The sequence below is a fragment of the Aphelocoma coerulescens genome, chromosome 3 (assembly GCF_041296385.1).
Source record: "Aphelocoma coerulescens isolate FSJ_1873_10779 chromosome 3, UR_Acoe_1.0, whole genome shotgun sequence".
In the NCBI taxonomy this organism is placed as follows: domain Eukaryota; kingdom Metazoa; phylum Chordata; class Aves; order Passeriformes; family Corvidae; genus Aphelocoma; species Aphelocoma coerulescens.
Window position 1 is genome coordinate 70,112,926 of NC_091016.1, and position 17,356 is coordinate 70,130,281.

The 17,356-nt window shown below is 38.4% G+C and overlaps 1 protein-coding gene across 4 annotated transcripts in view; it reads left to right on the plus strand.

The window, feature by feature from the left end:
• Positions 1-17,356, plus strand: part of ARHGAP18 (Rho GTPase activating protein 18) — a 94,857-nt gene that overhangs the window by 56,919 nt on the left and 20,582 nt on the right. For all 4 annotated transcript variants that reach the window (XM_069010794.1, XM_069010795.1, XM_069010796.1 and 1 more), the window contains 5 exons: positions 906-1,141; positions 4,266-4,338; positions 10,228-10,397; positions 12,590-12,755; positions 15,504-15,595. In XM_069010794.1, the coding sequence (XP_068866895.1) occupies positions 906-1,141; positions 4,266-4,338; positions 10,228-10,397; positions 12,590-12,755; positions 15,504-15,595 (737 nt within the window). The remainder of the gene's footprint in view (positions 1-905; positions 1,142-4,265; positions 4,339-10,227; positions 10,398-12,589; positions 12,756-15,503; positions 15,596-17,356) is intronic.

The following is a 17,356-nucleotide window of genomic DNA, read 5'->3' on the forward strand; positions in this document are numbered from 1 at the left end:
TACTTGAATTTTGGTGTCTGTTTTCTGGATGCTGTTCCTATTAAGGTGCCCACTTGGACGTGCACTGAGCACAGTGGTAAAATGCAATCAATAGTGAAGTTGACATGCCAGCTTTGGAGTATTTTTAGATATCTGATAAATGGAAATATTGCTCGAACATTTGGGAGAGTAGTTGGCATTCAGCACAACTTCAAATGCTACAGACAGAGCTTAGTGTTTTTTAGAAAATATCTTAGGGAGATACAGATTTCAGAAGCAGAAGTTTTGCCATTGGTGACAATATTTAATAGCTTTCTCTTCTTTCACGTGCAGTGATCTGTCAATAAAGGATACCTTATCAGCTCTGAGACTAAAGCAAAAATTGTTTTGTGGGCTGGAGACCATGTCATGAGAACTGATGAAAAAATAGCATTACGGTGACTCATGTAGGCTGGTTTGTCCTTCATTAAATTGAGCTAGTGAAAGGCTCTAGGATTAATGTATCAAGAAAAGTGGGCAGAAACATGTTACTATGAGAGCTAAAAAGATTGAGTATTGAACTAAAAATCAGTGAAGCAGCAATGATCTGGCTTTAAGACTTCCCCATGCACATTTTTATTTAGGTACATTTATAAAATGATATATGATTTTAATGGAAGTGCTATAGATTATAATAAAGATTGCCACATAGCAATCTGTATGGGATTAACTACTTTAAAAGCTTTGATATCAGATATTAAAGCTTTTGAGGCTCTTTAGAAACAATAGCTTTTCTCCAAGTCATGACAGTGTAATTAATTCTTAATTGTGTATCCCCTTAGTACCTTTCTGTGAGTTATATTAACTATATCATGTCATTAACATCCAATGTGCTTGGCAGTAATTGAAAGCCAATGTTTGTGCCTTTTTCTCTTTGACATGCTCAGAGGGAGAACTGGAAGAAGAATGGCTGAAGGAGGCAGGTCTGTCAAATCTGTTTGGAGAGAGCTCTGGCGACTCCCTGGAAAGTGTGGTGTTTTTATCCACGCTGACCCGAACCCAGAAAGCTGCAGTGGAAAAGCGAATAGAGACTGTCACACAAACCATGAGGAAAAAAAACAAACAGCACCAGATTCCTGATGTCAGAGATATCTTCAGGCTACAAAGTGACTCAAAGGGAAAAGTGAGTTCCTGTCGGTTGTTTTGTTTGATTCTGGCAGAGAGAAGAGAGGGACATGTACGGACTGGGGGAGAGCAGAGTGGCACATGGAAGGGTTATTTCAGATTTGTGTCTAACTTCACTGATTTCCAAGGAAATTTTTCATTAAATTTTCAGGAATGGTGTTTGTCCAGATTTGACATTGCATTAAGCATTTTTAGTATGTATAAAAACGGATGTATATTGGTCTCATCTTAAAGATGATGAATAAAAGAACCATTCCGTGGTCAACACATTAATCTGAATTAATTTTCACACAGATGCAAAACTTGTGACAGCAATCACCCAAAGAGCTCCCAAAAGCCCACTTTAAGTGGTTACCTCTTACTTACTGGTGCATTTGTTTGTTTGGATTTTTGTTTTTAAAAAATAGGAATAAAAGGGACATCAACCTAACCTCCTTGGTTTTGGCTAGGTCTTTATGCCTATCACCTGGGGGTGTAAGCCCCATACTAATTCTCAGGGCCTATGTGTGTATTAAACTGTGTATGGGAAGTTGCTCTGAAAGGCCCCAAAGGGTCCCAGTTTCCCATCATGGGACACTGAAGAGAATTCCTCTCCCATATACGGGAAAGGGGAAGGAGGGAATGGAGACTATGATTAGAATTCCTTTTCCATGGAGAAGGGTATGTGTCCTGTCTGCTCCCTCAGAGCACTGAGATCTTCAGCCATAAGGATGAGACCTGATGGAAGTGCATGACTGGTTTACCTGGCCTCAACTCTGTCCCTCATTCTCGCTGCTGAAGCTGCCATTCAGTGCAATGGTTGGAAAGCACAGTGAATTTTGAGGGGGATTTAATTTCCTCCTTCCCCCAACCGCTTCCTCTCCTTCAGCAACTCCTTCTAAACTCAGCTGAAGTTAAATGTAGTGGGGGAAGTGGTGTGTTCTGGGGGCACAACTTCCCTTTCACTGTTCTGCTTTGCCTATGGTTGCAGAAGAGATATTAACTCCATAAAAGCTCTCTGGGATCTGATTTGTAATTGACTCTACCTAAAAATTACAAGATCTAATAGCAGAGCAATTTAGGTAAAATGCCATGTAGCTTAAAGTGTTGTAATTTCTCTTTCAAGTGTGTTATTTCAGTAAAGCACAAGAAATATTCATGTTCTGGTATGTAAGCTACATACTGTAATTTTTGAAAATCCTATGTCACAGTGTTAGGTAGATTTTTTTCTCTTAAACTCCATGTTTTGATGTTGAAGACATCACTGAGAAGTAATGCAAGCAGAAAATTATTGTAGGCATTTAAGATGTGTAAAACAAATGGCTATTTATTAAATATAGAGATATTGGGGGAAAAAAATCCTTCTAAGCTTGTCTCCTTGACAGATATAAAGTAATACAAGTATGGGTCCTCAAACTTGTACTTCATTCCTTTCTCCAAAGCAAGATAATTGTTCAAAAATCATTGCTTGTGGTTATTCACCTAATCTGTCACTGAAAGCCTGTAGTTAAGTATTAAAGAATGCATTAGGGTATTTTACCGTGTCCTGCAGCCATAGAGAGGAGGAGAGAAGATCCAGCAGGCAGGAATTGTGCAGCAAGATTGATTTATTTAATTATTTTACAAACTCTTTTATAGACTTTTTTCTTCATAGTCTAATTGGACAAGGATCAGCCACCCCTTGGGGGTGATTGGCTAAAATCCTAAAACACCCATTGTTTTTTGACTATAATATTTTCTACATCCAAATATTTTTCTACTATAGTATAAACAAGGCTTCTCAATGTTGCAGGTGTTTCATTGTTTACATTCCCTGCTACCTCTTCTGTGAGAGAGAAAAGTCTCCCACGGACTTAGAAAATAGCAAGAAAATCCTTGCTAGCAGAATTTCTGTATCCACAGTGAAGTACCTTCCACTACCTCCCTAGGTGACATGTCTCAGTGCTTTGTTACTCGCCCATCATTAGAAAGCTTTTTAAGTAACAAAAGAGGACTCAAGCCACCTGCAGCTGTATGAAGTCATTCCAGTTTAATAATAGCCTCTGAAAATCCTGTAACCTCCCTTCATCTGGAGGAAAGCAGGAGGAAAGGTAAAACAATAGTGTTGATGTAAAACATCAACACAACAATTGTGTTAATTTTTCTCCTAAATTTCCTGCCATATTCCCAAAGAGAAGCTCGACTTTTGATACCTTGACAGCTTCCCAGTCTGCTTCTGCTACTTTGTGAAAGAGAGATAATTTTCTGGGCAGTCCTGTCAACTTCTTCATCCTCTCAAGATACTTGTTTAAAAAAAAAAAAAGGAAGTGAATATACAGATTGTGTTAATGGGAGAAATCTTTAAAACTTGTATTTGTCTTCTCGGTAAGTATGGAGTTATAAATTGCTTGAGTAAAATACAATTAGAAATACAGAGTGCTAAACATTCATTGTTAGTTTAAGTTGCCAAAAAGTAAAAATGATATCTGGGTAAAAATGTATGTGGGTCTATGTATACTCATATATATGGGCATAGATTTTCTACATGTTCTGAAATATTTTTGTCTATAGTAGGTGTCATCCAGTTCACAAAATGTGTCACATCTTGAGGCTGGGTAGGGCAGCGTTGTAGAAGGGAGAGGATGGTTCAAATCCTTTCCCATTTTTCGTCTCTTCAAAGCATCCTGATTTTGCTGTTGGAAATCTGAGCTGTAAGCCCAGATATTAATGTCAGGCTGCCCTGTGAAAGGGATGGGATTGCTCTCTAGGGGAGGCAACCATGTAAGCTTTTTCAAGAGAAAGGAATTTGGTCTGAGTCAGTCAAAATGTCTCCTCCAGATTCCCTTTCCCTATTCTTTCCAGTGCAAACTACAGCTTTAGGTCAGAATGCATTTTCTTATTCTTTGCCCCTCTGGAAAATAAAGTCCTTCACCCACTTAGCCTTCCAGGAATAAGAGGAATTGACTTAATTACTTCTTTTTTAATTACCTAGGTTTCAGATCCCCTTAGACTTTGGCAGGGGGTTTTCTGCTGAAACACAGAGATGTGCTTTTACATACCCCTGAATTGCAGGTGTGTGTTTTAATCCTGCACAGAGTCAAAGGGGTTTCTACAACCATGCACTAGGTTTTTATAGCCATGCATATTTATTATTTCTTTCGTAGGTCTGTGAAGGAAGTGAACCTTCAACTGTGAGAACAAGTGAAAACAAAAATGAAACACATGATGGAACAAAAGGTAATGCCAAATTACTCTCTTCTTTATTTTATTTATTTTTCTTTTTGGTTTGTTGATGTTCAACTACACAAGCTACTACATGGGTCCATATTTTAAGTAACTTCTCAAAAAAATTAAATTATAATGAGAAACCTTTTCTGGACTGCATTGTTTGTGTGTAGAATTTTAAGTGTGCCTGTAGGTAATGTCCTTTGAGTCAACTGAGAAACCCTGTTTATTATCAGGGATCATCTTATAATCAAGCTATCTGGGAGAAGTCTCCTTTTGTAGCTTATGCTCAGGCCATTTCTGATCCTTAATTTATCCCTTCTGGTCTATCTCTGCTGTACATTACAGGAAATGAAGGCCTATGCACAATCTCATCAGTGCACACAAAAGAATAAAACCAAATGGACTATAAGAAAAAAAACAAAAGAACTGGCTGGACTGTAAGCATCAAAAAAAAGAGTGAGAACTGGCTATATATCTGTAGCTCAAATTAAAAGAAAAACAGGGATGAAAGAAAAAGGTTGTTTACCTTTTCAAGGAAAATGGAAATGAAATAGCATTATGTGCATGTAGGTTGTATTCAGTGGTGTGTGATCACACAAGAGAGGTGCAGTACCCATGGAAGACCCTTTCCTCTCACTGCCAGGATAGTACATCACAGAAGTCCTTAGCTGATTCCATAGTTTCTGTTTTGAGAGTATGAATTCCAGTGAAAGACTTTGACAGAACTTTCTGCTTTTCTTCAGGCCCAATGATAAAATGGTGGCTGTCCTGCATCGTGTTAGATTTCTTCAAAGTAAAGGTTGCGCTCTGTCCATGATACCACCATATCCACCCCTGTAGGGATCAGGTTATTTACTGGCAACCATTTAAGCTTTAAGATGCTGCACTGTTATTCTGCTTTGTTTATATATTGGGTTTTTTTCTTCTTCTGGGGGACTGGATAGCACATCGATCTTACACTGAACCCTATACCTGCATTAAGCAGGCAGATCAAGTTACCTATTGCAAGTTAGTTAGCTGTAATTAAGCCACCAAATAAAGTTCTGCTTCAGTTCTAGAGTACTGACCAGTAGCATTTTGGAAAAATTGTTACTTTAGAATTAGACTTGGAAAACAGCAGTGGACAATACAGAATGTGCATGGCAGTTGAAGTGGGAGACATGAATGTAAACCAGCCCTGAATAACACCAAATCTGTGTGTTTCCAGAAGTATTTCCCTCCTGCCCTCTCAGCAAACCTCACTCCAGTAAGAACAGTAAAAAAATTGGTAGGACTGCCAGACTGCTGCTTCAGCACAAGGGAAGGAAGAGATGCCTGGTGCTTGTGTCAATAAACTTCATTGTAGGATTCAGAGCTGGAAAATTACCAAGCAATTATTACAGAGTTTTTATCACATCTGGTTCTTTTTTTTCCCTGTGGCCCTGATGAACCCTTCAGAAATGGGAAGTTCTGAACGGCACATCCCATATGCTAGCTCTCCTCAGCACAGATTGTGATGTGGATGGCAAATGCAGCCTGCTTACATCCTGATACACTCCTGCTCCAGTCAACATGCTGCAGTGGGCTCTGCTCCCAAGATTGGAGCAGGAAGGAAAAATCAGTTCAATTTGCAGCCAAGCCATGGAAGTTTGGTGGTGTTAAAAGCACTGCACCTGTTTCAGTGCTGTGCTGTGATCTTTCCTCCAGAATGATGAGCTAATTAGTGTTATACAAACAGTGAATGAATTTAAGACAAAAAGTAAACAGTGCATGATATTTCAGAGGTACTAAATATTTATGAAGTCCAAATCCAAGGACACTATTTTAAAATGGAAACCCTCTTTGACACAGAAGTTGTCCCAGTTTTACCTGAAAAAATATGAGCATAATCTCGGACATTATTAAAAAAAGCTTAAATTGAGATGTCTTAGAATTGCTATGGTAAAAAACTTCTTGGCCATACTCCAAAGGTGATGAGTCTGTTCCTAATGGGCTATTTGAATGCTGCATTCCCAAGTGCTTTTGCCAGGCTGAAGATGTTAGTGGTTGGCCCTTAGAGCACACCTGGGCTATGTGAACCCCGCCTTGTTTCTTGACTAAATGATATATGCGAACTCACAGATAGTAAGTCCCTTTGTTTCATGTAGGTATGGAGTGTGTCTACAGGAAACAAAAAGAAAATTCAGAATAATGTATTAAGCTCTCAAAAGGCATTATTGTTTTAACAATCCGTGACACTCACTAAAGGCCTGCAAAGCTGGCAATATGTTCAATAGATACAAAAGAAAAGAAGTCATTTTCTTTGGAATCCTGTGAAAAAGAGTAAATAACTTTATTGGTTGAGACCTCTCAAGAAATAAAATGGAAATAATAAAAGATGAAAGGTTAAATACCTACTAGCTTAAATAGGGGACTAGTAAAATTCAGTTCACTGTGACTGCAGTTGTTTCTCTGAACATAGGATTAGCTACAGGGGAAGAATAATAGATAAAACCTCTGTATAAGGACAGCACCAAAGCATAACTATCTAGAGAGTGGATGAAGGAATTGTGTGTACCATGTATATATGAGGCTAAAGAGCAGTAATATTTGCTTATTGATAGGGGAAAAAACTGAAATCTGGTGGTTTTTAATTAAAGAGTTTGGTTTTGCTTATTATTTTACATGATAAATGAGGATCCTATAGCCAAAGTAACAGTGTCAGTGAAATGATTATGAAGCTTTTATTTTCAATTTATAACCACGTATGAATTAGCATTTTTGAGAAGTGCTTTGTCAGTCATAGAAAAAATCATTCTACCTTTTCAATTGTAAATTAAGATCTGTCAGCTTAGCTTCATTGGTGTATACTCGAGATTCCCTAGCAAGGCTAGGACATAGCACGATTGACACTTGCAATGTTTCCTTGTTTTGTTCCTGAAAAAAACCCATCATTTTATGTTATCTTTAAATAGCTCTGTGAACTAAGGGAAGGGTACAGAACTCATGTAAAATACGGTTTTCACATCCTCATAGACAATATTTACATTTTCTGTATCACACTTACATTTCTCTCATTAAATATTGCATGTGGTGGGCAGGTTGGCAGAACACCAAGGCTACTTCCTCTTACAGCTGCTGCCTAGTTTGGGAATGTACAACAATGGGAGCAAGGCTTTACAACCAGGAAGAAACTCCCCACCACGGCAGCATTTCCAGATCTTTAAAATGTGCAGAGCATTAGTGAGACATCTGCCTTACATGACACCTTCGTATGACCAGAGGACTGAAATAGGAGCTACTGCTTTTTTGTTTGTTAACATCAGATCCCTTCTAGACTGGTAGGGAGTATGTAGGTCAGGTATAGGCCACATTAGCATGACAAAAGTTTTGGGGGGACGGGAAAGTGTTTTCATTCAGTTTGGATGCATTAAACAGTTTACATGATAGATAGGGATGTATGCACAGGGAGGCCAAGGATCAGAGTCAGGGATGAATTTGACCTTGGATATGTTTGCTTACTGAGGACTCAGATATCTCTTTACCAAAAGGAGCAGCTCTAGTTTCAAGATCAGCTTAATCTTTAGCATATGCCCTAGGCATTTTGGGATCTGTGGAAAGTAAGCAGAAGCCACTCTGGAAAAAACAAGGGATGAGTAACACACTCAACCGGCAGAATTGGAAAATGTTCTGTTCTACTTCTCACAGCATTGCTTGGTTGTAAGTAGAGTCAAATTATTAACTCAAATCCACCTCCTCTCTCTGAAAGTGTCTCAGGTTAGGTAAGTACTTTGACGTGGGAGTGGTTGTGTAAAGCACTGTGCCTAACCAGAAAGTGGCTGTGGTGGCTTCAGCCATTTGCATGTCTATCAAGTCCCCTGAGTTTGGCCCTGGCTGACTGAGGTTATTTTCAGGACTCACTCTAAAGAATGTCAGAGAATAGTTTTGTCTTTCAATAAGATACAGATATAATTTAGAAAAAATGTTGAGTTGCTGTAATTTTTTTTAAACTTCCTGCTTCATATGTTGTTTGGATTACACGCTTTCAGCTCAGTTCTTTTACAGACCTGATACTGTTGGTGTAGAGCAGCACTTCCCTGACTCCTCCTCTTAATCAGCCTATCTGCAGGCTTTCCCCTGCTTCAGAATCAGCTTTTGCTGTACCTGTAACTATTTTCTGGGAACTTTTTTCTGTCTTGTCATAGGGTAGTTATTCCAGGCCATACAAAAATTTCCCACAGCATTGTAAAAAAATGAGTTTATTGTATTATACAACATTCTTACACCAGAACGTATTCACTTCTCATGTTTCTCCTTCTCAACTCATGTCCATTTGCATCCACTTTTCCCGCACTTGTGGTATATTAGCTTTGAACAGGCTGCGGTCTCATGTGAGTCGGAGCCAGTGGCAGAATCATGGCTCCAGGACTTAGGGAAGTGAGTCTTCTTCTGTACTCAGCATTGGAGCGGCTACATATTGATTCCTGTGTCTAGTTCTGAGCCCCTCAATTCAGAAAGGACATTGAGGGGCTGGAGCATGTCCAGAGCAGGATAATAAATCTGGTGAAGGGTCTACAGAGTAAGTCTTATGAGGAGTGGCTGAGGGAGCTGGGGTTGTTTAGCCTGGAGAAAAGGAGGCTCAGGAATCTTATCTGTCTTTACAACTGCCTGAAAGGAGGATGTAGCCAGGTGAGGGTTAGTCTTTTCTCCCAGGCTACCAGCAACAGGACAAGGGGACACAGCCTCAAGCTGCACCGGGAGAGATTTAGGTTGGACATTAAGGAGAAGTTCTTCACAGAAAGGCTGATTAGATACTGGAGTGGACTGCACAGGGAGGTTGTGAAGTCCCTGGAGGTGTTTAAGGAAAGACTGGACATGGCACTTAGTGCCATGGTATAGTTGACATGGTGGTTTTTGGTCATAAGTTGGACTCAAAGGTCTTTTCTAACCTGATTTATTCTGTGACTTTACTCTTTTGCAGTACCTGAAAACCTTCTGTGATTCTGTAATGTCTTCTAAAAGGAACCTAGTCCTTGATGTATCCTTTTGGATACACATTATAAGAGGGATGGTGGAGAGACTGAAAACTTTCTTAGACTTTGATGCTTTGTATTAAGTACTGTTTTTTACAATATAATTTTCCTCTTGCTTCTTTCACAATATATTTTAACTTCAGACTAAAAGCAGTGGTTGATCTACTGTGAAATTGGGAAACTTCTTTTACTAAAGGCAGAACTGCTTCTCCCTTTTTTGCTTCTTTAGTCCTTTAACAAAAAGTGTTCTAAATTTGTCTAGTGTTTGATTCCTTTAAGGAACAAAGAAAGAGAAGTTAGGCCATTGTTGTGTACTTAGTCGTTCCCTGTATCATGGAAACATGCCCAAAGAGTTTTGAGGAATCTAGACTTCTCAGACTGAGGTGAGAACAGGAATGATGGAACAAAGATATGATATGTGTACTCCCTGTTATTCCCAGATGTTAGTTCTTTCATAGAGGACACATTCTCTATTGCTTTTGAAATCTTAACAGCAGAAAAGTTTGCTGATTTGTTTGCAGAATGTTACTTTGTCTTCAAATGTCTTTGAAACTGGAAAGTGTTTGATGGCAAGAAACTTTTGATGCCAAAGCTCTTTGGCTCTGCAGGATTCTGGGAGTCTGCTGTTTGTTTGAGGTGGATTGCTCTATCTTTTCATAATAGATAAATAGGAGAGAAACCCCCATGTCTTGACAAAATTATTGAAGAAGACCTACAAAAGCTGAACTGTTGCCAATAGCTGAATTTTCAACTGACATAAAAAACACAGGAACAATGACTTTGTAACCAGAAAGCCCATTGCTTGCACAGAATCAACTTCTACTTGGTTTAAAACTTACTCTCATGCACTGAGTGGTGCTTGATTGTGCTGCTGTTGATTTTTAGGGTTTTTTTATGGTGTTTTCAGGTCCGAAGTTCAGTCTTGGAACAGATGAGCAGAAGAACCTGCTTGAAGACATGCCACCTTCAGACACTGACATCAATTTGGAGATATCATTTGCAGAACAGGCAGCTAATCTCAAAGACAGCTCAGTAGGCAAAATGTACAGAGGTGGAGGGGGTGACACTCTTCTCCCGGTAGGTGTTTCTTTTTTTTTTTTTTTTTTTTTTTATCTAAAGGTACTGTTTGGGTGACATTTATCAGATGCTGAGTGAATTAGAGTTAGAAGAACATTGCCAAATTCAGGTTTGTAGAGATAGAGCTTCTTAAGGTAACTACTTTTGGAAATAGTATGCTCAATAACATGAAAATAACTACTTTTATGCCTATTTATGTACTTGTCTGTCGGGAAAAATGCACTCTATATGTAAGCAATAGTGAACTGCCAATATTAAGCTGGAACAGTGGCTTAGTGGTAGTTGTACATTAGCTGTGTCCTTGCTTCATTTGTTTACAGCCCCTTTTTGTTATCTGAGGTGAGATGCTTTACCTTTAATAAAAAGCTCTATTGTAATATGAAAAAGGTTGGTGGATGCCTGTAGAAACCTTATGCAGCTGTCCAGTGCAGGTAGGTGAAGGATGAGAATGAAGAAAGAATTGTCTGTAGAAGTTAGAGGTCTGGAGTCAAATGGCAGGAAATTAAGGACTAATTTGAACTCAGTTTTTCTTTCCAGCACTTAATAAAAAAGGCTCTTTCTGAATGAATCCATGTAAATACAAAAGAAAATAGTCCAAGGGATTTTGATGTCAATCCTCAGAAATCTCTTTGAAAATCTCTCTCTGCCTAACAGTTCATGAACATGCAGCTACATATAAATACTACTACGTGTAAACTAATGACTGGTGTGAAAATTGTCTTTTTTTTTTTCCTAACACTGTATGCAAACTTGTCTGAGTAAATACAGTTTCTGAAGTAATGTTTCCCAGTTCTTCAAACACTTAATTTAGATAAGGACATGTGCAGTTCTTCAAGCAGTAATTACCCCATGTATCCTAGTTTAAACATTATAAACCAGACACTAATGGATATTTAGAGATGGATTCTGAAGTGTTTGAGTCATGTTTCTCTAATGCAGCGTATAACAAGGAGATAAAAGCTATGCTCTAACTTCTGTATATATGCATATATATATGCATAATACATACATTAGCTCTACTTCTGGCTAGGCTTGTGAAGGATTGCTCAAAGACATGGCTATGAGATTTCTTATTCAGTTACAAAAGGAGCTGCAAAATGATAGGAAAAGGAAGGGAGTTACCTATTTAAATCTACAATTTATTGGTTGCACCTTCATCATCAGCAGCTATTTTTAAACAGACATGTTTGTGCAAGTCAATGAAAGCTCAAGGTGGGGAACTGGCTACGTATCTACCATTTGTAAATTATGTTTATGTTTTGGTATGTGCCCTTGTAGTCATGTACCATAACCAGCAATTCATCTCTGCTATTGCTGGGTTTGTACAGGGTAAGAAAATAATTCATGAGTATAATATGTCTTTCCAAGTGGAAGAAAGTCTTGTCAACCTTCCTGCTTTGAGTCATGCATACTTAAAAGCCTGCTGGTGAGAGATGGAGTTAGAAAGCTCAATGAGTTGGGAAGTCCCTCTCCCTCACCCTTTCAACTAAATTCCTTATATTGATCTCTGCAGCCTCTGAGTATCTAGTGCAGTAGAAAGGAGCCATGATTAAGTATCCCCCTTCCCTAAGAAGAGAACCCCTTTATTATTATTTATATGGCAGCCAAATATTTTATTTTGTGTGCACAAGTACAAAGGGATTTCTGTCCCAATTGTACATGCTCAGGATTGTTCTTGGATAGCCATTTCCACCACTGTAAACTGGAAAAGGATGCAGAAGGTGGAAGGATGAGTAGATGACTGCAAGCAGGACAAATCCAGACTCTTCTTGGAGATGCCAAGTAAAAGGACAAGAGTTAATGGACACAAGTGTCTAATGGGGAAATTTTGTTCTGCAAAGTAAAGAAAGTCTTCATGAGAGCATTCCACACTGAAGCAGGTTCCCACAGGGGTTATTGGGAATTTTCAAAATTCATTTGAACAGCAACAACAAACTCAATCAGACTTTGAATTTAGCCTTGCTTTGAGCAGCAATTGAATTAGATGACTTCCAGAAGTCACTGAGAACCTAAATCTTGCTGTCCTTTTAAGATCATCTGCTTTTTAACCTGTTTGGGGGATTCTCCCATGATTTAGTCAGTAACAGCAGGCTTCATGTTGAAAGGTTGTACCCTGAAGGAAGCACAGCCTTTGAGATAAGTAATTTATCATGACTTGGATTATTCACCCTGCTGCAAATCTCTGCTTTTAGAATTTCAGACTGCCGAAGGACAAAACAGGTACCACAAAGATTGGTGACCTAGCCCCTCAGGACATGAAGAAAGTCTATTCTTTAGCACTGATTGAATTAACTGCTCTCTATGACATACTCGGGACAGAATTCAAGCAGCAGAAAGCTGTAAAAATCAAAACCAAAGGTAAGTTGGTGTTTTGTATTCTGAACCAATTGCATCTGTTTAATCCAACAAAACAAATGTAGCCAGTTCTTTATGATTTTTCAGCAGAAAATTTATATTTAATATATAAACAGTAACATAGGCCCTGAGCAACATTTAATTTTTACAGCTTACTCAAGACACTCTTTAAACAAGTTAAGTGATATTATGTCTCTAGCTCTTTTTCTGTAGTTAAAACTCAAGACAGCCGCTGAGCAGATAAACTAAAGAGTGAAGGGTAACTATCTTAGTAGCATGCTGTGCAGCAAGAATTGCTCCACAGCAGTTTGTCTGTGCTGATTTATTCCCAAAGAGCATGTGCATGTGCTCTTTGTGGGTATTCCTGAAGGTAGGTATGGTCTACTTTCACAATTAGATTCGATGATCTCAAAGGTCTATTTCAGCCTAAATAATTATGTCATTCAGGTGAGTCTACCTGACTTTTGTGCTTTTGTTGCTGTAGGTGGGAGATGCTGGGAACCTTTGTCACCTGTTTTCTATTCTGTCTGGCACAAACTTTCCTGTGGCATATAGGCCTTACCCATCCAGTACTATACTTAGTACTACTACTACTACTACTACTACTACTACATCCAGTACTACTACTTAGGCTATAATGCAGTTGTTATGCTGAATGGCATCATATAAAGTAGAAGATGTAAGCTGTTGCAGAGGAGGCAGAGGCAGCTGCAACACCTCACTTTACTCTGCAAGCCATTGGTGCATATGTGTAATCACAGTGCTTTTCTTGGGAGCATAGAAAACATGGAAACCAATTTCATGACGCTAGAGGTTTTCAGTGCTTTGTTTCGTTTTTGTATTTTTGGCTTCTGCTAAATGCTTTACAAGAGCTTGAAATGTGTTACCAGTTAATCACAAGCCTGCTTTGGCCAAACTCTCTTGTCAAGGTTCAGTGAATGTGACAGTGCAATAGCTCACTTTAAATAATTGAAAGCAACAGAGAGCACAGAGAGATACACAGCAAGGTACATTAGATTCTTCAAAATATGCTCTTCACTTTACAGTAACAGTGAACAGTTTTTTTAATGCAAAAGGCATACACAGAAACATCAACAAGACCTTGATTGCTTGAATTAATTTTCTTCTTGCAGAAGTATTTGTGCTGTCACTAATAAACAGAGACAAAGCATTTTCTTCTCTTGTATTTTGGGTCTTAGTTTTAACTGCTTCTTCTTACAAAATTAATTGTTAATTGACTTGCACTCTCAGCATTATTATCTGAATGGCAGGCATTCATAAAACGTGAATTGATTAAAAACTTTTATAAAAGGTAAAAAAGATAGTCTAGACTCATGGCAATGTGTAGGAAATGGACAATGACATCACCTTTTCTGCCAAGCTTATCTGCTTTCGCAATGTACTGCCTTCAGTGCCTTGTTGCTCTGTCTGACCTTTACCTCTTCACCCCTGAAGTGTTGTTTGGCCCATTGATTCATACAGTGGTGGGTCTATTCACTTTGCCCTTTGTGCTTGAGTATGTGAAGATGATGAAAACATCATTCTTCTGGAGAATGCTGTGCTGTGCCCAGCCCTGCCTTTTTATTGACCTCCTGGAGTTTGTTTTTTTTCAACTACATTTCGATGGAAACTTTTATTATTGACAAGAACTTCAAGGTAATAAAGCTATGGGGTATGGATATTGCCTGTATGTATGAGTCCCTTGTATTTTATAGGTAGATTTTTTATGCTGACAGAGATACAAGAGCTTCTGGTTTGGTACTGAAATTGATCTTTTTTTGATGTATATCATATTTCCTCAAGGGCTGACAGTTGTTTTTTTAATAATTTCATCTGTTCTGTGTTCAGTATTGGCATGGCATCATACCAAGCAGCAGTTTTTAACTACATGTATTGTTATATGCTGTTCCAGAGAAATTGCACATACAGCAATTATCAGTACTCCTGACAGAGAAGTTCTGTGTCAGCAAACTTTGGGTTAGTCATCACTAGCATAGCTTTCTTTAAATGGCCATTCACTTCTATTCAGCTGGGCCATAACACATGAAAGTCCCATTTACAAGAAGACTAAGGTTGGTTTTTCATCAGAGCTAAATTAACTGCAACAAAATTCCTTAAAAAAAAAATTAATTGCCTTAGCCCTATTGTAAAAGTTATTTTCTAACCAAGAATTAACTGTACTTTTGCTTTTTTTAAAAATGAACCTCTTAGTTTGAGTTGGTTATCTTGCTATTCTGCCCTTGTTATATAATTCAACAGCACAGGCATTTAAAAGCTGTTTTCTCAAACCTTCAAAGAGAGCACTGTTCAGAGTAACTCTGGGTGATAATTGTATTTGTCTCATTTTAGTGACCAAATTCTGCATATTTTACCCATACCATTTCCATCTTCACCATAATAACTTGCATTGAGTGATGAAGATCTGCATGACAGGGTCATCATTACACCCATTCTGCAAACCAGAACTACACAGATGGTACATTTATGCAGTTTGTTTTACTGTGCTGCAGAATATGTGGATGGCAATTTGAAGTCAAAACAGAAGGCTCCTGAGAAAGAGATGATAAATCCTTTTAGCCAGAATGTTTTGCGTAACAGCTCGATTGACAAAGACATTAAAACACTTTAAACAAAAGGTCAATAGCTCTGAATGCATCAAATAGACTTACTGCTTCAGAAATGTGGGTTTATTCCAGTATCACATGTACTGGAAAAGATGTGGATCTCAGTTTCTTTTGCTTTATTCTTCAGACTCTGGCTTGTTTGGTGTCCCATTGTCACTTCTACTGGAACAGGATCAGAAGAAGGTCCCAGGAACCAAGATCCCACTGATTTTTCAAAAGGTACATAGGCATGAAGAAGTCAAGTTTTTACATATGTGCAAATGACAAGAACATAACATTTTGTCCTGGATTTGCTTCCTGTAGCAGTTTTCAGTATAATACTCTAATCCATCCAAGTTATTGTAACTTTTACATGCAACTTTACTTACTAATTCAGTAAATGTGATACTTTGCATCGTATCAGACATATTTTGAATTAAAGAAATAAACTCACAGGTCAGGTGGTTTTCCAGAAGACTTGTTGCTTTAGTACACAGGGGTATGGCCCATATCATGTCATGGTAATGGGGGAGATAATTGGAAAGATGATGGAGACCCTGGATTTACTGCCCATGCATAGTATGTCTCATTTCTTGAGAAGAAAATAAACTACTGTATGTGGACCTGTCCTAAAACTGACAGAAACTCAGTTCTCTGTCATCACCATTTCAGTCTGTTTGTGAATGTGCTTGTTATTTTTTGAGCAACAGAAATCTCAAAGTAGCTTTGCATCATGGTCTGAAAACTACTTCTGTGTCATTCATGCCAGAAATAATTTCCTCAGAATCATAAAAACACATTCCTGGAAAAGATGCTATCTATAAACTGAGAAACCAAATTGCAAACAGTGATTGATCACTCTGCTATCCTAGCAACATTGAAAGTTCTACATAAACATTAATAGCTTATAGATGTGATTTGTTTTGCAAGGTGGAGGCATCATTTGGAATACAGTTTTACTTCAAATGAGAATATGAAAATAAAAAGTTTCCCATTTCTTCTGCCTGTTCTCTGCAGTGTGTGCTTCACAGGAATAGGGGATTTATATAAAGTGCAAGAGAGTAATTTTGTTCATTCTGCTTTTTTAAATGTACCTTGTTTATCACTGAAACAAAAGAAAAGCAAGTTAACAGGAAGGCTGCTTAATTAAAAATAAAAATACACCTAGTTTTTATTCCATTACGGAATTTAAATTAAAAATAGTGACATAATTTAGTCAGGGCTTTTCCAACTAGAAAATCTGATGGTAATACCAATTCATGTATCTTCATCAGAAGTTTCTGCTGACAGTAATTCTAGTCTCTGGCCTGCAAAGAAGGCCATGCAGAGCAGCCCTGATAGAGATGAAGAGGGGATTTCCCACAGCAGAAGGTTGGTGGTGGCTGGTGGCCACTTCTTGCTGTGTGCCAAGGGGTCACTTGTGAGTGTTTGTGAAGGAGTCGTGGCTGCCAGTCGTGCCACCGGGCCTTGCCTTCCCCAGAAGTGGTGATGATGGCAGGTCACACACTGCCCACAGCATCTTTGTGCCCAGCAGATGTGAGTGGCAGCCACTGATCTGGTGTAAGCCAGGTACAGGGGGACTCGGATGGAGCCAGTTAACACTTCTTTTTTTTCTTTTTTAACCGTGGAAAATGCACTAGGGTGACACTTCAAGTGCTGTTCTCTGACTTTGTGGGGTTTTCTGTCCAATCTTTTTTATTTATCTGTTACATAAATACAATGGTAGGTAAACTCCCATTAATTTCTGTAACTGGAAAAAACACAACTGTGTTGCATAATTTTTCTTAATCAAGAGCTGGTGCAGGAAGGCATGTAACAAAGGCACTGCCCTAGTTAAACATTGTGGGAACCATTTGTGCTAAAATTATGTCATCAGCTTTTGCCATTTACAGATTTGTTTTGAATACTCATAAATCCATCCTTCAGTGAATACTTCTAGGCATATTGTTTAGAGAAAAAAAATTATGATATGGGTTTTAAGTATTTTTATGGAATTTCTGC